This window comes from Musa acuminata, chromosome BXJ2-9 (assembly GCF_036884655.1).
Source record: "Musa acuminata AAA Group cultivar baxijiao chromosome BXJ2-9, Cavendish_Baxijiao_AAA, whole genome shotgun sequence".
NCBI classification, from domain to species: Eukaryota; Viridiplantae; Streptophyta; class Magnoliopsida; order Zingiberales; family Musaceae; genus Musa; species Musa acuminata.
Genome location: NC_088346.1, coordinates 12,486,500 through 12,508,475, shown reverse-complemented (window position 1 = coordinate 12,508,475; position 21,976 = coordinate 12,486,500). Strand labels below are relative to the sequence as shown.

Here is a 21,976-nt window from a genome sequence, read left to right as displayed (position 1 = left end):
TAGTGTCCCCACACAAGCATCTATGAGACCAACTACCTCCATCATATAGATGAGCGTATAGCACACTAGTCTGTCCAATTATCTTGATGTCCCTCTCGAGTAATCTATGACCAGAAATATTTAAGGTCTGTGTTTATAGGCGAATTGGTCTCATTATCATGATATTGTAATGATCAAATTCTCATCGCATAGATCTAATGACGTCATAATATATATCCATCATCAATATAAAGAGATAAAATGTCATAATGATAATAACCAAAAAGATTATGTAGCATGTTACATGCTATCACTTGGGTGATTGACTTTGTCACTTGTAATTAGTATATTGGATATCTCATTGTTCTAAAAATCTAACAAAAGAACTAGAATTATGATTGAGCTTATCATAACTACTATAAAATTGATCACTTTTATCGGTTTAACTATTTTATATAATTATATCTCGACTTCATTTATATAGATTAAAAGTTGTCAATAGCTTGAGACCTCGTATAGTCATATTTCAACAAGTAATCTATTAAGGTGACAAAATATCTCTCTCTATTAAAATAGAGAACATAGAGTGACCCATAAATTTAAGCATATATAATCTCAAGGAGTCTATAAAGTTATATTTCATTTCAATATTTGATTATAAGATCATTATAAACTTAAGATTTACATTAATTTTATATAAACTATCACACAAAATTTAAAAGTTAACTTTTACTAAATCACGATGAGTTTACTTTTACCAAGAGAGAAATAATATCTTGATAATTATAGATAATGAACTCAAACTTTTAGAATTATAGAAACATAACATGTATCATCAAAATTCATCGAATGAATTATCTCTAAGTATCGGTGATGAGTACCAACTACTATCATATTAGCTTTAAGATGATTTCCTATAACGATGAATAATTTATACTATTTTAATTTTTATATTAAGATAAATTATTATTATTGGTAATATAAGTTGAAATATTAGTATCAATCTACCATGTATTAAAAAATAATTTCTGTAACATTTGATTTGAAATATACAAAATCATATTTATACCTTTCTGAACAAGGGTTATAGTCTTTCTTTAAATGACCATTATTACCATAGAAGTAATACTTTACTATAAAGATTTTTCTTTTATGAGTGTATATAGCATTTATAAACTTAAGTGATTTATGTTTCAATTTTTTATTATTATCATCCACTCCTTGAGTAATACCCCAAATATTATGAGTCTTTTATATTTTAATTTTTTCTAGACACATATACTCTTTAACTTATTTAAGTTTTATTTATCCTTAATATTCTTATAGTGAATTTTAAATGAGTTAAACTAAGAAGAAATAGAATTAAGAATAAATTATATAAGAAAGAACCCAACTCAAAGTTCTTAAGATGACACCTTCGTCAAGCATATTAAGGGTGTAATATTAAATTTATCAAATATTGTTATTTTAAATTTTAATCAGTCCTTTCATCAAGGTGTTAACTAATGACTTATTAATAAATTTAAAATAATTTTTAAATATTTTATTATGCTAATTATATATTGTAATGAAGTCTAAATATTATTAACAATTATCATAAAACTAAATCTATTAAAATTTTTCCAATCATTTATCATAATTATTTGTTCCACACACATTTCAACTAGTATGATCAAGGTCTGATACAACCAAGCTAAACATGCCCAAGCTATTTATAATAATTTAATTTTAAAATAAAGATATTTATAAGAATATAATAAAATAATATAATATTAATGCTTTGAGTCTTTTAATAAATATTGAATTATTGATATATCTTTATTTTACTTTGGGTGAAATATTTAATCTTTATATTGACAAATCTATTATTCTTATAGAATTATTTATGGATTATTAATGTCATCTTTATGGAACGCTACCATTTAGTATATAACCCTAAACTATAAGGATATTCAAAACAATATCATTCTACTCTATCACATATTATTCAATTCTCCTTTACGATTATCTGTCTCATAATCATGTGTATCATTATAAATATTATTTTTATTAATATCATTTAGGACTAATTCTTTAATATAATTTTATAAATTATTGATCTAGGCCAAGCAACTATAAGACCAATATAATAATATAAAAATATAATTAAAAAATATAAATAATAAAATTTTTATTGTAAATCGCATCCCATAAGCCTACCATCCTAGGCTTTGGCAACTACCAATCAGATAAAACTTAGGAATATCAGTTACAAATAATATTCATCAAATTTATTTAATCTAATTTATGCCAAAATAGCTCAATAATAAAATAATAATTATAATAATTATCAAATATTAATAAGTATTAAAAAACTTATATGATAATTATAACCATAAATCATGTGTTTATGTAAAAAAATAAATATTATTTTATAATTTTAAATATATACACATGAATAACCAAACAAATATCTAAGAACAATAATTAGATTTTTTCTTATCACATATAAAATTTTATTAATATGCTATATGAGAAAAGTTTTAAAAAAAATCATAATTTTAAGTCAACCATATTTGATTGGGTAAACATAAAAGTTAGCTAAACATCAACCCAAATAAGATAATTAAAACTTAAAGTTTATCAAAAGTCAAAAATCAAGATTTGATTTTTTTCGAATTTGATCAAAACTTAGTTGATTGAATCTAAATCCAATCAAGTAATTAAAATATAGTTATTTTTAAGATATTTGATTAAAATAAATTTAATTAATTAATTTTATAATTAAGAACATAAGTAAAAAAATAATTTCTTAAGGATAAAATTATAATTTTATTTAGGATATATAATGATAATATTTGATTTCTGAAGGTTATAACTAAAAAAATAAATTTAAGAACACTGATTACAATTTTCTGAATTTTTTAGAGATAAAAACTATTTTTTAGTTAAAAAAGAAAAAACCCTAAAACTTCTCAACTGTCGCCGCTGCGTTCCACCACTCTTACGCGCGGGCGGTGCACGGTCGGAAGAGCTGGATTTATATTAAAGCATGATAACAGGAAGTTGCTACGTGCTCCTTTTAAACAAAACTATCTTACAAAGTGAGGCTAAACAGTAATGATGGGAGGACAATTTGCAATTGACAGATACTATTCCAGCAGATTTGCTAACAAACAATAAGGATTCACGGCACATATTGTTACAGATATTAGGAATCTCCTCCTATAACTCATGCACGTTTTCGTGAATATAATCAAGCGATAAATCGAGTTGCTGGAAAAGCTACATAAATGTAATATTGTATGAGAGGATTCATTTTGTTCGAAATAACTTAACACAACTCTTTTGGTACAGCTTTGAGATCTTAATAAATTTATATTTGAAAAAAATATTATACCATTTATTATAGTTAAAATTTAAAATCGTTCAGTATTTAAACTATTTGAGCTTTAAAAAGAAAATCAAAACATTTTTTAATGTTTTATTCACTATTAATTTATTTGAATTTTTACAAGTACATATAAGCCTCTGGATTCAAAGATAAATATGTTTATATTACTTAACGCTACTTATCTTTAGAAACTATTTAATTACTTGATGTTGCTGTCACCTCACCAATATTAAGATTAACGGCTCCTTTTTCTAATTAAATCGACCTTCATACTTCACCAAGAAATGAACTGTGACGGAATGCGTTCCACCGCCACTAAAGCCTTTCTTATCCTTTGCCTTTCTCCGTCGCTTTCTTTCACCCCTTTCAAACCCTCTCCAAATCCCGCCCGCCTCATCCGTCCATGGATGAGCAGGAGGAGCAGCAACTCTGGCGTCGATTAATCGACGACGACGACTACGATGCCGCCGCCGCCTCCGACTCCCAGGAGCATCCCTCCGACGCCGTCCTCGTCGGCTTCGTCATCGCCAACATCGTCGGCCTTCGTTATTATACCGGCACCATCAGCGGCCGCGAGATGGTCGGCCTCGTCCGCGAGCCCCTCAACCCCTACGACCCCAACGCTATCAAGGTCCTCAACACCCGCACCGTCCAGGTTGGCCACATCGAGCGCGCTGCTGCCGCCGCCCTCGCCCCGCTTCTCGACTCCTGCCTCGTCTCCGTTGAGGCCATCGTCCCCAAGCCCCCCTCCAAGAACCGCAACCCTTACCGCCTTCCCTGCCAGATCCACCTCTTTGCCCGCCCCGACGCGATCCCCGTCGTCCGTGCCGCCGTGTTCGAAGGAGGGCTTCAGCTCATCGAGTACGATGACCATGAGTTCGGCCTCTCGGAGGCCGCCATCGTACAGGAGGAGAATTCCAAGAAATCCAAGTCGGGGAAGCACGGGAAGAGCGTCGATAAGATCTTCGCTCTTGTCGGGAAGGGTGATGAGGGAAAAATTGTACCTTTGAAGCCACCGAAGGAGGTAATCGTGTCGGAACTGTTTGAGCACCAGAAGGAAGGGCTGGGATGGTTGGTCGGGAGGGAGAATTCATGTGACCTGCCGCCATTTTGGGAGATGCGAGATGGAAGTTATGTGAATGTGTTGACGAATCACCAGACTTCGGAGAGGCCGGAGCCGCTGAAAGGTGGGATCTTTGCTGATGATATGGGCTTGGGAAAGACCCTCACTCTGCTTTCTTTGATTGCCACTAACAAGCCTGGTGGATTTCCTAGTTCTTCCACCAGCAATCTGCAGGGAGAAGATGAAAGGATAAATTCTTCGAGTGGTAGAAAATCAAGATCTGGTAAGACAGTCGTCAAATCATGTAAAAGACGTAAACTTGATGGCGGAGAAGTTCAGAAGAACGAAGCTTTAGGACTGAAAACAACATTGGTTGTTTGTCCACTTTCTGTATTAACATCATGGATTACTCAACTGGAAGAACATACTAGGCCCAGGAGCATGAAGGTATATTTGTATCACGGAGAACGCACAAGGGAACCGGAGGAGCTTTTGAAATATGACATTGTTATGACAACCTATACCACTCTGTCTGCTGAGTTTGGTGATCCGAGCTCACCTATGAAGGAAACAGAGTGGTTTAGAGTCATTCTTGACGAAGCCCACGTGATTAAAAACTTTGGAGCTCAGCAGACAAAGGCTGTCATAGCTCTGAAGGCCGAGAGAAGGTGGGTGGTGACAGGGACGCCCATTCAGAACAGTTCGTTTGATTTGTTCTCGCTTATGGCTTTCTTGAGATTTCAACCATTTTCCATCAAGAGCTACTGGCAAAACTTGGTGCAACGCCCACTAGATCAGGGGTCTAAGAGTGGGTTGTCACGTTTGCAGGTACTTTTCATTTTGTAACTTTAATATGATTTGATTTTCAATTTTTATAAATTGGTTAGCTTTTTTCTTTTCCTTGCATTGTTTTGAGGCACAAAAGAGATCACCAAAGATTTCATACTCTATTGATAAGTTTACAAACTCAACCTTTTTGAAGTTCAGTGTGTCTTCACTAAACAAAATGGTGTAGCAATATTTACTTTAAACTAAACTTCAACAAGATTGTCTAGCCTAAATGTCATTTCCATATATCTAAAAGAGCAGCAAGCAATGACAAACAATAAGGCAGGTTTGCTACAGGTAACAAAATGATTTCTCATGCCTCCCTAGCTAAACCAGGCAATTTGTAATGCTTATGTTACACACACTAAGGGCATGATTTATTGTTTTACTTCAAACAAGTGAGGAGACATGACATAGTTGACGTTCAATTGGTTAAAACAAAAACTATTTGCAAAGGAATTTTTAGTTTCTACAGATCTATATCCTAGAAGCAAAATATTTATCCAAGAAAGAGATCGCTGTGCCATTGCTCACTTTTCTACATTTGTTGTTAACAACGCAAAAGCAATTATTTGCTTCTTTGCTGTTAATTAATTCCTTATTTTGGAAGTTCTAATAAACCTAACATCCAGGTAGGAGTTTAAACTTCCTTGACTAATGTTTTTAAAATTCTCTAGGGCAGGTCTCTTCCGTTGCTATCTTTGCAGTTTATGATCAACAGTATTACCCTTTTAATTTAATTTTTCCAAAGACTATGTAGCGTTTCTTTTGTAGTCTGTAGGAAAATTCCTTCATTCAATTCAATATTGTTTGGATTTTGGATGTGACACTTCTAACTCTTTGTTGATTAATGTTTAATGATGCAAGTATTTTTGAGAAAAATATATGATAGTAACATGCATATTAATTCAGCTTTAGCAGATAATAAATAGAGTGAGGTATTAAATAACATTCATGGCAATCTCCTACTGAGGAAACTAAATAATGGATGACTGATAATTTATAACTTTGTAGTTGAAGAGAAATACATAGTTCTTGTTGAGTAAGAGTAAGACGTGCTTTAACAACTTCTTGTTCTTCTTATCAAGGTATGTATGGGAACCATGCTTTATCCTTTTCATCCTGCATTGTGATATAATACTTTTAATAGTATTGCAAGTTCTTTTTTCTTCTTTTTTTTAATTCTCCTAGAGCCATCCAATCATAGATTATGTTTCATGATTTTACATGGAACAATTTCTTGGTCTAGAAACTTTTTAGCTATTGGCATTGCACTTGTTGTTTGACATGAAATGAATTGTTTAAAATGAGGCCTCAAAAATGAATTGATATATAGTATTTATTACCATTGACCAATTAGCAAAGAAGACCACAGTTAGGCGGTCATAGAGAAGATATAAAATTTAAGATTTCAGTACTTTACACTTATAAAGTTATGGTCCATATAGTTTAATTGTCTTTTACGAGACCTTATTTTCCTTCAAGGAATTAAATATTTCTAGATAGACATCCAAAGTCATGCGACACAGGTTAGTAATCAATGTAAACTATATGCAAATATATAATTATCCTATGTTCACTATATATATTCTTTAGCCACAAACTGATCTTTGTGTATAAGAACCATTTAGTCCTAGGTTATAATATGATTAATGAGTTCCTTATGAGAATGAAAAAAAGAAGAAGAAAACAAGATGTGACAATTGGTGAATGCTTAGTTGACCTTGATCATGACCTTTTATCTTTCTTTCTGGTACCTTGGAATTTGGGATTCTAAAGTCCAAAATAGTCCTTATAGCTCTTTAGTGATTTTATTTGAAGTCCCTGGTTGATGATAGTCAGTGAGAGTTCAGCAGGAAGGGCTTGTTTAATGATGGTACTACCATGTCAACGGAAGGATGGAAGTATCTTCGTTTCCAAGAAAAGGTCATATACACAGATCAAAAAGAGTGATTGTTTTATCATATGAATATATGACATTAAAACCTGGCTAAATAAATAACCTTGTAACCGTGATGTGTCTATAAATTTTCATAGTTCTTCTAATGATTGGATTATTAATGTTGCATAAATGAATTTGGTATGGAATATACACTATTTACCTTTTTGTTGGTTCTGTTATTTTTCCATGTGTTAACTTGTTCTCTGCAAATAAGACTGGATTATCTGAATTTGGGTTTCTGTTTACTGAGCCCTTTTTAATCCTCCGAATCTGTCAGGCCCTAGTTGGAACTATATCATTGCGGAGGACAAAAGCTGCAGAAAATGGAAGTAAAGGTTTGGTAGGGCTGCCATCTAAAACTATTGAAAGCTGTTTTGTGGAGCTCTCTGCTGAGGAAAGAGAACAGTATGATCGATTGGAATCAGAAGCTCAAAACACCATTAGGGAGTACATTGATGCAGACACTGTATTACACAATTATTCCACTGTGCTTCATATAATATTACGACTCCGGCAGATCTGCAATGATGTGGCGTTGTGCCCTTCAGACATCAAATCATTCCTTCCATCTAATGCTCTTGAAGGTAAGGCCATGTTCACATTAATTTTAAGTCTTCAATGGGCACCTGATTTGCTACCTTTTGGCATTTTGCCAAATCATGTGCTGCTCATGAAGTTCTTTAGTTTCATCTAGATGGCAAAGGCTTTCTAGTTCCTTTTAGTGCTAATCGTGAGGAAGGTGATATATTTTGTATATAACTATATATATGTATGAACATATGTGGTGTATATGCATGCATTTATGCATGTATATTTTTAAATATTCCCGCTTAATTTAAAGTATTTTTAGATGTAATAAACAAAACCAGTTTCATCTTTTGTCCAACCTGTTGTATTTTCAGGATCATTACAAATAACCTCGTATAGTTAATTGAGTAACGTCCCAGTCCCTATACTTTAAGTAGCATTGGGGTCCGTATACTTACTAAGGTGAAATATTTAATCACAATTCTTCTTACATTATTAATTTTCTCGATGGAAAAAATCACACGTGCAAAAGGGCATAAATGAGGAGGATGAAAACGTAATTTTATTTTTTAATTATTAAATACATATTTTTTAAAATATCCTAATCGTTCTTTCTCCTCCCCTCTTTCCCACGCTTGGCCTGCGCTCTCGACCATCATTGCTCCTGCATCGCTCGACAACCACCTCTCCTGCATCGCTCGTCGTTGTCGCTTTTGCACCGCTCGTCGTTGCCACATTGGAATGCAAGAGCAACGGGTCCGGTGCGACGGTGAGCAGTGTAGGAGAGGCGGCAGTCAAGTGGTGCAGGAGCGGCGGTGGTCGAGAGTGCAGGTCGAGCATGAGAAAGAGAGGAGAAAGAATGGTTAAAGTGTTTTAAAGAATATGTATTTAATAATTTAAAAATAAAATTATATTTTTATCCTTGTCATTCACACCTTTTTGCACGTGACAACATGTGTGATTTTTTCCGTCGAGAAAATTAATGAAGTAAGAAGAATTTGGGTTAAATGTTTTACATTCGTAATTGTAGAGACCCCAATGTTATTTTTTAAAGTATAAGGACCGGGATACTAATCATAGTTAACTATAGAGGGTTATTTGTAATTACCCCTGTATTTTATTTTATAGCATATTTATATTCATTATATCAATGTTGATGGTAATTTAAGTCTACTGTTAATGTATATCATGAATTAATTTTTATAAAAGGGGCTTGTGTATGATCACTTTCTTTTGTCCAAGGAGGATTTCTTTACCTTCTTGTTGTTAGGTCAACCTTGTAGAATCATATAGGAGATTGAATTGATTTTTGTTGTACTACATTTTAGTTGAGTTATTTGTAGGAAATTCTTTAGCTTCTAACTTGTTATTTTTATTGCAACAATTGTTTGTACTTTATAGTTTAGACTATATCACCCTGATGGCCTCACCAAATTTGGAAATCCGAACTAACAGACTATTGTTTGTTATAGAGTATGTCATTGGAAACCAAAAGTTTTATTCGAACTGTTGAATCCCGGATTTTGATGATGAAATCATTTGATGAGTTTACGATCTAATTTGTAGTTTGAGAAAAGTGATACAAGACTAACTTCGATCATGAAAAGACAAAACGATTGAAGAAGAAGAATTAGATGTTGGGCCGGAGTTGGAGATCGGTTATCAGGCCGAAAGAATCGAACATTGTGCCAAGATCGAATGTTGCGGGAGTCAATATGCCGATAGATCGAGCGATACGCCGAAGGTTCGAACGAAGTTCGGATGAATCAATGACATTCCGGACAATACAGATTTCTTGTCTTGTTATCGTTTAGGTCTTTATCGTCGTAGTTAGGTCTTAAATTGAGTTAGTTTTGGGTGTAACCTTACTAACTCAATTCGGGGCCCATTGGGCCTGATCTGAGGTTAAGTTGGGCCTATTGGAAGGCCCATTCAATGACCCACAGTTGGGTCAGGCAGTGGCAGCGCCAAACCAAGCGGTGGAATCGCTTGTGAGTTGGAACGTATGAAGTCTACGTTTTCCGAAAGACCCAGTGATTTAAAAAGCGATAGGCGCCAAGGTCCAAAAACGCCTGAGGCGCTAGGCGCATGCTTGAGCGAAGCGAGACGCTAAAATATAAAAAATATATAATATAATTAATAAATATAATTATTTAAATAAAAATATAATATTAAATTAAGAAAATATTGTAAAATTACAATATCACATTAACAAAAAATCTCAAATTTCAAAACAATAACAATAATTTTAAATAAATAAAAATTAATGGTATTAAAATCAAAATAATATATTATTAATCTAATAAGTAAAAATACTATTACTAGTATACAGATAGTAGTATATTGTTAATATGCTGTTAATAATATATGAAGTGAGAAGAGTGTGAGTAAGAGGAAGATCGAGGCTGCTGACTAAGAACAGCGGGAGCGATGAGCAATGACGGTAGCAGCAACAGCGGTAGCAACGAGTAGTAGCGGGAGTGGCGAGCGACGATAGTGGCAATGGCAGCGACAGCAGGAGAGGGAGCGACGATAGTGGTAGCTGTAGCAATAAGCAGCGGCAGTGGGAGCGACGAGCGACAACAATGGCAGCGACAGCGGTAGAAGCGAGCAGCGGCGAGCGGCGACGGTGGCAGTGGGAGTGGCGACGGTGGCAACGGTAGCAATAAGCAGCGGTAGTGGGAGCGGCGAGCGACGACAATGGCAACGACAGCGGTAGAAGCGAGCAACGACGAGCGACGACAATGGTAGCGGGAGCGGTGACGGTGGTAGCGACAGCAGCGAGTAGTGGCAATAAGAGCGGGAGTGGCGAGCAGGGTTAGGGTTAGGAAGTCGTGAGAGGAAGGCTGATATGAACCAACTAAAGCACCGGAGACTGAACCAGACGTAATATGCTGGTTCGGTCGCCTAGTTTAACCCGAGCGCTCGCCCGAAGTGCCTGGTGCCTGGGCTCAGGCGAGCGCCTCTTTGAAGTGCGTCGCCTGGAAATGAAGCTAGGCGCTCAGGCCTCGCTTCACCTCGCCTGAGCGCTTAGGCGAGCACCCGAGCGCCTATTGAAATCATTGGGAAGACCCGACGATGGTATCGCCAGAGACTGGCGGTGGTACTGCCTAGACTGGCGGTAATACCACCAGTAGATGGTCTCCCATGTGCCAGGTGATAGTATTGCCTAGACTAGGTGATAGTATCCCCAGTATTTAGTCCTGCAAACGGTGGTATCGCCTAGACTAGGATCTTGGAAACCCGGGATGAGACTTTTTTTTGCTCCATTTTTAAAGCCATTTGGGGCCTATAAATACTCCACTCATTCTTGCTTGAGTTAGTAAGAAAAGTAAACGAAAAGGCTTGTGATTCTGAGTTGTAAAGTCTTGAAAAGTGCTTAGTGCCCCCCTCCTCCTCTTTAAAGTTTTAAGTTTATTCTAAGAGAAGTGTGAGACTTGTAAAGGTTCTCTTCTAAACCTGTGAAAAGGAGAAAGTTATAAAGAGGGTAGTTGGTCTTCGTCCATTGAAAAAAGATCGTTAGTGAACGTCAGTGGCCTCGACGGAAGAGGAATAGGGAGTGGACGTAAGTCGCGACGACCGAACCACTATAAATTCGGTGTGCATTTTCTTTCTGCTCTTCATTTCTATTGTTTTTTGATTTAACTGCTTATTACATTTATTCTAATTCAAGCACACTTTCGATATCGGTTTTCATCAAACGAAAATTTTAAACCGAGGTTTTTACGAAAGCACTAATTTACCCTCTCCTCTTAGTGTCGATACGGTCCTAACAGTTGGTATCAAAGCCAAGTTTCTCTCGGTTGGTTGAACACCCAAGAGAGATTAAATGACTTTTATCGGCAATCAAGAGGGTCATTCTATCACTCGTCCTCCTATGTTCAATGGGATAAACTACACGTATTGGAAAATATGAATGAGGATTTTTCTGATTTTTATGGACTTTGATTTATAGAATATTGTCGAATGTGGTTTTTAAAAATCCTCCAGACCAATGAATAAATGGAATGATCTAGAGAAAAAATTGTTTTCCTTAAATGCTAAAGCTATAAATGCTTTATTTTATGCTTTAGACAAAAATGAGTTTAATTGTGTCTTTATATGCGAAACTGCATATAATATTTGACATACACTCGAAGTTACATATAAAGGTACTAGTATAGTTAAAGAGTCTAAGATTAATCTTTTGGTGTATAATTATGAATTGTTTCGAATGAAGCCAAGCGAAATCATTGGTGACATGTACACTCGTTTTACGGATGTTGTCAATGGTTTGAAAGCACTTGGTAAAAGTTTTACTAATATTGAACTTGTTAATAAAATTTTACGATCTTTTCCTAAAAATTGGGATCCAAAAGTAATTGCTATTCAAGAAGCAAATGACTTGAACTATTTTCCTCTTGAAAAACTCATAGGATCATTAATGACCTATGAAATGACTTGCAAGGCACATGATGAATATGGGAACAACCTTCCAAAGAACAGTAAGGATGTGACACTTAGAACCAAAGAAGACCTCTTGAGCAAAAGCTCAAGTGATGATGATGATGACTTAGCACTCATAACAAGAAATTTTAAAAAATTCATAAAAAAAATAAAACAAAATTTGTAAAACAAAATACTAAGAACAAAAACGAACTCAAAAAGGACATAATTATCTGTTACGAATGCAAGAAGCCGGGGCACTTCAAAAGTGAATGTCTTTAATTGAAGAAGAAGAAGCTGCTAAAGAAGAAGAAAGCACTCAAGGCGACTTGGGACGAATCGAGTGTATCCGAAGACGAGGAGCAAACCAATGAAGATGAGGTGGTAAACTATGCTCTAATGGCCCTCAATGACAAGGTATGTGACTCAAATGAATCATTTTTATCTTATAATGAATTACTTGATGCATTTCATAATTTGTATGATAAGCTTAAAATAGTTGGTAAGAAATATAAATTGTTAAAAAAGGATCATGCATCTCTTTCTAATGAATTTGATAAATTAAAAAATAAGTATGATAAATGTTTGTTAACTCCTTGCATTAAGTGTGAAGAGTTAGATTCACTTAAGAAGGAAAATGTATTACTATAACAAACATTAGAAAATTTTAAAATTGGTAACAAATCATTAAACTTAATTTTTGGTAATAAGGGTCATGTTCGTTGAAAAGAATGAATCCATTTTGTGAGTAGTAACACTCAACAAAAGTTAATTATATTTGTTAAAGGACCCATATTACATGTTTTCCTTGAAAATAAATGTAATTTTTATGGTAGATGTAGACATTATACTTATAAATATTTTTTAAAAAAATATAACTCACACAAATTAGTTTAGATTCCTAAAGGAATCATAAATAACTTAATGTCATTAGTCAAGATAGGTAGATCATTTCACAAGGGATCTAAAGCTAAATGAGTACCTAAAGCAAACCCCCCTTTCTTGTAGTTATATCTACAATCAAAAGCTGGGAGCAAGAGATGGTACCTTAATAGTGGACGCTCAAAGCACATGACCAGAGATTCAATACATTTTTCTAAGCTCACTAGCCAAGACGAAGGATATGTCATCTTTGAAGACAACAACAAAAGAAAAATTATTTGCAAAGGAAATATAGGTAACAAACCAAACCTCTTAATTAAAAATGTTTTATTAGTAGATGGTTTAAAACATAACTTGCTTAGTCAATTGTGTGATCAGAGTTTTAACATCAAATTTGAATCTAATGCTTGCATTATAGAGATATCTCACAAAAATATATCTATGATTGCCTTAATGACTAATAATATGTATACTATTGATCTTGATGATTTTTGTGATAAAACTTGTTTTTCTGTTTTAAACGATGATGCATGGTTTTGGCATAGGAGATTAGGTCATGCAAGTATGAAACTAATTTCACAAATTATAACTAAATAACTTGTAAGAGGTATGCCTAAAATTAAATTTGTCAAAGATAAAGTTTGTGATGCATAGCAACTAGGTAAACAAATAAAGAGTAGCTTTGAATCTAAAAATCAAGTACCTCTAGACCACCACAATTAATCCATATAGATTTATTTGGACCAATTGAGACCACAAGTCTAGGAGGTAGTAAATACTCTTTTGTGATTGTTGATGATTATTGTAGATATACCTGGACATACTTCTTGATACATAAAAGTGACTGCTTTAAATGTTTTTCGAAATTTTGTAAACTAGTTCAAAATAAAAAGGGTTTTATGATTTCTTCTATTCGTAGTGATCATGTTGGTGAATTTAAAAACCATGATTTTCAAGATTTTTGTGAGTTAAATGGGTATGACTATAATTTTTCTATTCCAAGAAATCCACAACAAAATAGAATTGTTGAGAAAAAAAATAGGAGTTTACAAAAGATGACAAGAACAATGCTTAATGAACATAGCCTATCCAAATACTTTTGGGCCGAAGTCGTTAACACGACATGTTATGTTATGAACAGGGTTCTCGTAAGACCACTACTTTCTAAAACTCCTTATTAATTGTGGAATAATAAAAGACTCAACATTTCGTATTTTAAAATTTTTTATTGTAAATGTTTTATTTTAAATGAAAAAGATATCTTAGGAAAATTTGATGCAAAATTCGATGATGGTGTATTTCTTAGATATTTCTTTATTTCTAAAGCTTATCGTGTCTTTAATAAAAGAATTTTAGTTATTAAGGAATTAATCCATGTTGTTTTTAATGAGTTTTTAAAATTTAAGAAAAATAATTTTAATGATGATTTTAATTTTGATACTTTAAATTTAAATGAAAATTCTCTTCTCCTAAACAACTTGGATGTATCTACTTCCGAAAAATTCTTATCCAAGGAATAGAAGTATGTGGATGCTCATCCTAAGGAGCTAATCATTGGAGATACATCAAAAGGTGTTCAAACTCGTTTTTTGTTTAAAATTTTTTGTGTTAATGCTACCTTTTTGTCTCAAATTGAATCGAAATGCATTAACGATGCTCTAAAAGTTTATTGATAGGTTTTTGCAATGCATGAGGAGCTAAATCAATTTGAGAGAAATGAGGTGTGAAAGCTTATTCCTAGACCTAGTGATAATCTTGTAATTGGTACTAAATAAGTCTTTAGAAATAAATAAGATGAACTTAGTGTCATGGTTCGAAATAAGGCTAGATTAGTGGCCAAATGTTTCAACCAAGAAGAAGGTACCGACTATGAAGAAACATTCGCTCTTGTGGTAAGACTTAAAGCTATAAGAATACTCCTTGCCTATGCATGTTGTAATAATTTTAAATTATTTCAAATAGATGTTAAAAGTGTTTTTCTTAATGGCTTTATTTCCGAAGAAATTTATGTTGAACAATCACTCGGATTTGAGAATGTTCTTTTTTCGAACCATATTTTTAAGTTATCTAAGGCTTTCTATGGATTGAAACAAGCCCCAAGGGCTTGGTATGAGAGACTAAGTTCATTTCTTATTAAGAATGATTTTTTGAAATACAAGATCGATACCACATTATTTATTAAATATTTTTTAAAAAAATTCTTATTATTCAAATTTATGTTGATGATATTTTTTTTAGTTCTACAAATGAGTCTTTGTGTGAGTCTTTTGCTAAAAGTATGAGCCAAGAATTCGAAATAAGTTTAATTGGTGAATTAATATTTTTTTAGGATTGCAAATTAAGCAACTAAGTGATGGATCTATTAAAACGATTTAATATGGATAAGGCTAAGGCTATTAACATACCATTGAGCATTTCTACAAAATTAGATATGGATCATGATAGAGAATGTTTTGATCAAAAGAATTACAAGGGTATGATAGATAGTTTACTATATCTCATAATAACTAAACCTGATATTATGCTTGGTGTTGGATTTTGTGTTAGATTTTAATCTAATCCTAAATAATCTCATTACAAAACAGTTAAAAAGATTTTTAGATACTTAAAAGGAATTCCTAATTTAGGATTATGATATCCAAAATCTAGAAATTTTAAATTAATTACCTATGTTAATGTTGATTTTGTTGGATGTAGAATAGATAGAAAAAACACATTTGGAACATGTCAACTCTTAGGTTGTGTACTTATTTCTTGGTTTTCCAAGAAACAAAATTTTGTTGCATTATCTACAGTCGAGACTGAATATGTAGCAATAGGTGCATGTTATACACAAGTTATTTGGATGAAAAATACGTTAGAAGACTATGGACTTTACTTGAAAAATATTTCTATAAAATGTGATAATACTAGTGCAATATGTTTAACAAAGAATCTCATTCAACACTAGAATTAAACATATTGATATTAGACATCATTTTATTAGATATTATGTTAATAATCATTATATATCTTTAGATTTTATTGATACAAAACATCAATTAGTAGATATTTTTACAAAACCATTGAATGAGGAACAATTCGATTTTATTAGAAGAGAATTAAACATGTTAAATCTTCATAATGTATGAATTCTTCTTATATATTTTTTGGATCATTATCTTGATTTCTCGGTTTCATGACTTGAGTTTTCTTTTTGAATCAAAATCATTTCATATGATTCCCTCTTTTCACTATTTACAAAAGAAGATTTGTCAAAATGATTCATGATCTTTCGGATTCATGACTTGATCTTTTATTTGTTCATGTGATGATTGAAATATTTGTACCATTGAATCCTTCCCTTTTCTTTTCTTTTTTTTTATAATAACAAAGGGGAGAAAGAAAATTGCTAGTATGCCCATCTCATGAGAAGCAAAAGTGTTAGCTTGCACATATCAAGAGAAGCAAAATTGCTAACTTATACATCTCAAAAACTTACTAGCTTGTTGCACTTTTTTTCTTTTTGTTGATGACAAAGGTGGAGAAGTAATGATGGTTTGAAAATGTTAATGTTTTGGTATCATGCATGTTATGCCCAAAGTAATGATGGTTTGAAAATGTTAATGTTTTGGTATCATGCATGTTATGTCCAAAGTAATGATGGTTTGAAAATGTTAATGTTTTGGTATCATGCATGTTATACTCAAAGTAATGATGATTTTATATTTTGAAATGATGCATGATGATGTGAAATTATACGTGTAATACTTCTAACTTATGATGATGATGCAAGTAATGATGTCTTGCATATGATCAATTATGTATGCAATATTTCAACTTATGATGATGTAAGTAATAATTATGTTGATATGATGTCTTGCATATGATCATGATTAAAATCGTTTCAACTTGGATTAGAAGGTTATCATTTTTCTAAATTCAAGTTTATTTCGATATTACGTATAGATAAGGGGAGTTTAGTTAAAACTTCATCGTCAATTGGTTGTCATCATAAAAAAGAGAGAGATTGTTGAATCTCGGATTTTGATGATGAAATCAATTGATGAATTTATTACCTAATCTACAGTTTAAGAAAAGTGATACAGGACTAACTTCGATCATGAAAAGGCAAAACGATTGAAGCAGAAGAATTAGATGTTGGGCAGGAGTCAGAGATCGGGTATCGGGTCGGAAGAATCGGACATTGTGCCAAGATCGGAGGTTGCGGGAGTTAACATGCTGATGTATCGAGTGATACGCCGAAGGTTCGGATGACACGCCGAAAGTTCGAACGAAGTTCGGATGAACTAATGACATGCCGGACAATATAGATTTTTTGTCTTGTAATCATTTAGGTCTTTATCGTCATAGTTAGGTCTTAAATTGAGTTAGTTTTGAGTGTAACCTTACTAACTCAATTAGGGGCCCATTGGGCCTAATCTGGGGCTGAGTTGGGCCTATTAGGAGGTCCATTCAGTGACGCACAATTAGGTCAGGTGGTGGCACCGCCAGACCAGGCGGTGGAACTGCCTATGAGCTAGAACGTACGAAGTGTACGTTTTCTAGAAAACCTGGCGGTGGTACCACCATTGTCAGGCGATGGTACCGCCCAAATTGGTGATAGTATCGCTAGTACACGGTCTCCCATGTGTCAGGCAGTAGTACCACCAGTGGTCAGTCCTGCAGGCTGTGGTACTGCCCAATACTGGTGGTAGTACCGCCAGGAACCCCCAAAACCTGGGATGAGATTTTTTTTTTGCTTCATTTTCAAAGTCATTTGGGGCCTATAAATATCTCATTCTTTCTTGGTTGAGTTAGTAAGAAAAGTGACTGAAAAGGCTAGTGATTCTGAGTTATAAAGTCTCGAAAAGTGTTAAGTGTCCCTCACCTCCTCTTTAAACTTCTGAGTTTATTCTAAGAGAAGTGTGAGACATGTAAAGGTTCTCTCCTAAATTTGTGAAAAGGAGAAAGAGTTGTAGAGAGGGTAGTTTGTCTTCGCCCATTGAAAGAAGATCATTAGTGAATGCCAATGGTCTCGACGGAAGAGGAATAGGGAGTGGATGTAGGTCACGACGATTGAACTATAAATTCGGTGTGCATTTTCTTTCTACTCTTTATTGCTATTGCTTTATGATTTAACTGCTTATTCGATATCGGTTTTTACGAACGAAATTTTCAAACTGAGGTTTTTACAAAAGCATTAATTCACCCCCCTCCCGTTTCTCTTAGTGTCGATACGGTCCTAACACGAACAGCTACTGATACTTCTTTGCATTACCTAGTTACAGTAAAGGAGAATATGAAATTCAGACATAAAATGTAGTTGCTGCTATAACATTTACGGATGTTTCAAGTAATAGATTCATGAACTGCCTATCTATCTACAGTTAGTAGTCAGTTTAGTAATAGGCTGAATGCCTGGATCTCTAATGAGATTATGGTTCTAGAGCTAGCCTAATATTTTAAGGTTTGTCGTCTTATTAAAATGGTCGAACGTCAAACATAAGTAGCATGGAACTTGGCTGTATGTTGATCGGTGTTGGGTGACTTTCACATCGCATGAACATTGTCTAGGGGTTCAATTTTTCACTGTAAATATTTTTGTTAATATGATCTTGAAGTGGAAGAGAAATTTGATTTTGGTGTTCAGAATAGGGCTCTGCAATATCTCATGATTTAACATGGAATTTTGTGGATTGATGCATCACCTTTACATTGAGATTCTTTTCAGGACTGATTTCAGGATCAGATTCATTAGATTGAATTATAAACAACACAAGAAAATGAAAGCTACTTTGATGAGTTGTTGATGTGTAAGAGTAAATGGCTGGTGTAGCCTCTAGATCTCTGATCTGTCATGAGATGAACATTTAATGATCTGTAGGCAGGACTTGAGTCATAGCTGATCTAGAATTAAAAACAAAGCTGCTTGAATTATTAGGATCAGAGATAGTATCAGAATCGTAACTCCTCTTATTTGGATATATATTCTACCCGGATTTTATAATTGAAATATTTCACATCCAACTTGGATAATCATGGATGTGTAGGATCTTAAAATGCTGCATTGGGATTTTAACAACATTATCTTATCCAGTAGATCAAGTTAATTTATGAGTTAGGAACTTCACCGTTGAATAGCAAACCAAGCTTTTCCCTTGCCATATTGTGCAGTACTTATTCTTTTCTTATCAAAATTGTAGAGTGCAGATGTCTATACTCATTTCATTTTCACCAATTAAAGTTTCTGACACACCGATCAACGGTTACTGGTTTCAAGTGTTGTTGGCATGCTTTGTTGTCTTTGTTGTATTACTGATTTGAGGGATGTCACTTCTTCTCGTGGCAGATGTGTCTCAGAACCCAGAATTGCTTAAGAAATTGGCATCATTGGTAGAAGACGGAGATGATTTTGACTGTCCAGTTTGCCTCTCTCCACCTCTGAAGACAGTGATTACATGCTGTGCTCATATATTTTGTCAAGCCTGCATACTGAAAACCCTGAAACACCTTAATGCTTCATGTCCTATCTGTCGTCATCCCTTATCAAAAACAGACCTTTTTGTGGTCCCACCAACAAAATCTACCAATGATGATGGGTCAAAAACTTGCTTATCAAATAGACCATTATCTTCTAAAGTTTCATTCTTGTTGAAACTTCTATTAGCATCCAAGGAGCAGAACCCTTCAACAAAGTCGGTTGTCTTCTCACAGTTCAGGAAGATGCTTATTTTGCTTCAAGAGCCACTTAAGGATGCTGGTTTTGTGATCTTGCGTTTGGATGGCACAATGAGCACGAAGAGGAGGACTGAGGTGATAAAGAGATTTGAAAATTGTGGCCTTGGGGAACCGACAGTGTTGCTCGCCAGCCTTAAGGCTGCAGGCACAGGAATCAATCTCACAGCAGCATCTAGAGTTTACCTCATGGAGCCATGGTGGAACCCAGCAGTCGAGGAGCAGGCAATGGACAGGGTGCACAGGATTGGGCAGAAGGAAGAGGTGAAGGTGGTGAGACTGATAGTAAGGGCCAGCATAGAGGAGAGGATTCTGAAGTTGCAGGAAAGGAAGAAGAAACTAGCGAGCGGAGCCTTTGGGAGGAAAGCAGCAAAGGAACAAAAGCAAGTTCGTCTTGAAGACCTACGCATCATGATGCACCTGTGAGTTCTTACCTCAAAATTTTGAACAATTTCATGTGGCCAAGCACATATATGACATGCATGCATGTGTACATGTACGTGTGTGCATGAAATTTTGTCATCATGCCTGATTGTGCATACCTACCCTGTACACATCAGTTTTCCAGCAGGTTTTTGAATCCATAGGAAACTTGGATGTGTTGTTATTGAGATGTAGGAGCATCAAGCATGTATGGTTCAACCATAGCCTGTTGCTTCCCTTGTGGTGTAACTATCATTTGATGGCCATCAGATATCTCCTGAGCAATCTTGATTTATGTCTCCTTCACCAGAAGTGGCATAGGGCTAATGATTCTGTAAGGTCAAATTTTCGCTCTTTTTGAAGCAAATGTTTCTGTAATATGATATTTGAGATTGTAGTTGTTTACATACTACGTCAAATGCATGCATTATGCTATTTCATCGAGACATGTAGGCACCTAATTCTTGTATGCTATTTCATTGAGACATGTAGGCACCTAATTCTTGAGTCAATCGCATTGAACTAATCGAGTCAACTAGGGTGGTTCTATTGTTGATATAGTATATGATTAGGTTGAATCAGAATGACACGAATTATTTGATATATTATAAGAAGCTTGTTAATTAAGAGTGGATGATACTTGAACTAATTGGAGCTTAGTTATAATGTTTTAGATATGATTACAATGTTTTGATTCAATAATGAAAAAATATTATAATTCCATTTTGAAACACTGGTATTAACTAGTACCATATTTTTCTTAATGTCATTTCTTCACAATACATAAAAATAAATATTTTAAGTTTTTTAAAACATGTAAACCTAAAGTTAATGTTAAGTGAAAAGAAATGAATATTTGTCATCCTTTGTTTTGAATATACCAACATATTCTTAATCTCCATCCAAAACTATCAAAAAAGCTCTCATAAATTATTTTTGTGATGGGGTAATACATATAGTGAATGGGAATTTGAACTAATTAAGGTTAAGGTTAGCTTACAATATATATATATATATATATATATATATATATATATATATATATATATATATATATATATATATATATATATATAATGTTTTCTGTTTAGTATCTGTATTATTACATTATAATATGACTACATAGAAGTAAATGGTGTCTAGTGATCCATTTCCCTCAAAGTTTATCACTGAGAGAATCTTTTCATGTACTTTCATTTTTATGAAGAACAATTTAAGCCTGTTAATGAGGAAATCTGAATGTAATAATAATTTTTTGATGAAACGCAATCCAAGGATGCATACCCAAAGCTTCTGCTATGAAAAATCCCACATGTACCGTCATTTCTTTCACATAAATCTAAAAGCTTAAACCTGTAAGTCATCAGTTCTCACATGAAAGAAAACGCTCTTGTACATATGATCATACGGAAGACAAGATTGTTTATAGGACTCTGTTTAAGAACTAACATAGAACTGTGTAACACTCTATATACATCTTGGATTAGTGGTTGAGGCTTATTAACCTAATGCATCAATTATTCATTCAATTAAGGCCATGCAGTAGGCCAATGAAAATATCAGAAGACATTTATTTTCTGAAAGCACAGTCATTCATTCTTCCATGGAACATCTCCTGACTTGTCTGCCTACCGAACTCCCCCTCTCAAGTATCGATGCCCTAATTTGGGTGTATCACACTTGTGAATTCAGCATAATGATCTCTTCTTTCCTGGGTTGAGTTCGTAGCTCAGTCTTCTGCAAGTTGAGTTTGTGTCCTCTTAAGAGGGACGACAACTTATGACAACAGGATCCAGTAGCACTGCAGGTTGATCTT

At 34.1% G+C, this 21,976-nt stretch overlaps 1 protein-coding gene across 1 annotated transcript; it reads left to right on the top strand.

Moving 5' to 3' along the window:
- Positions 1–3,654: 3,654 nt before the first annotated feature.
- Positions 3,655–20,606, top strand: LOC135623306 (putative SWI/SNF-related matrix-associated actin-dependent regulator of chromatin subfamily A member 3-like 1). The gene is made up of 3 exons (XM_065126118.1): positions 3,655–5,243; positions 7,463–7,769; positions 19,352–20,606. The coding sequence occupies exons 1-3, from the start codon at positions 3,756–3,758 to the stop codon at positions 20,161–20,163; spliced, it is 2,607 nt and encodes an 868-aa protein (XP_064982190.1). The 5' UTR covers positions 3,655–3,755; the 3' UTR covers positions 20,164–20,606.
- The last annotated feature ends 1,370 nt before the right edge of the window (positions 20,607–21,976 follow it).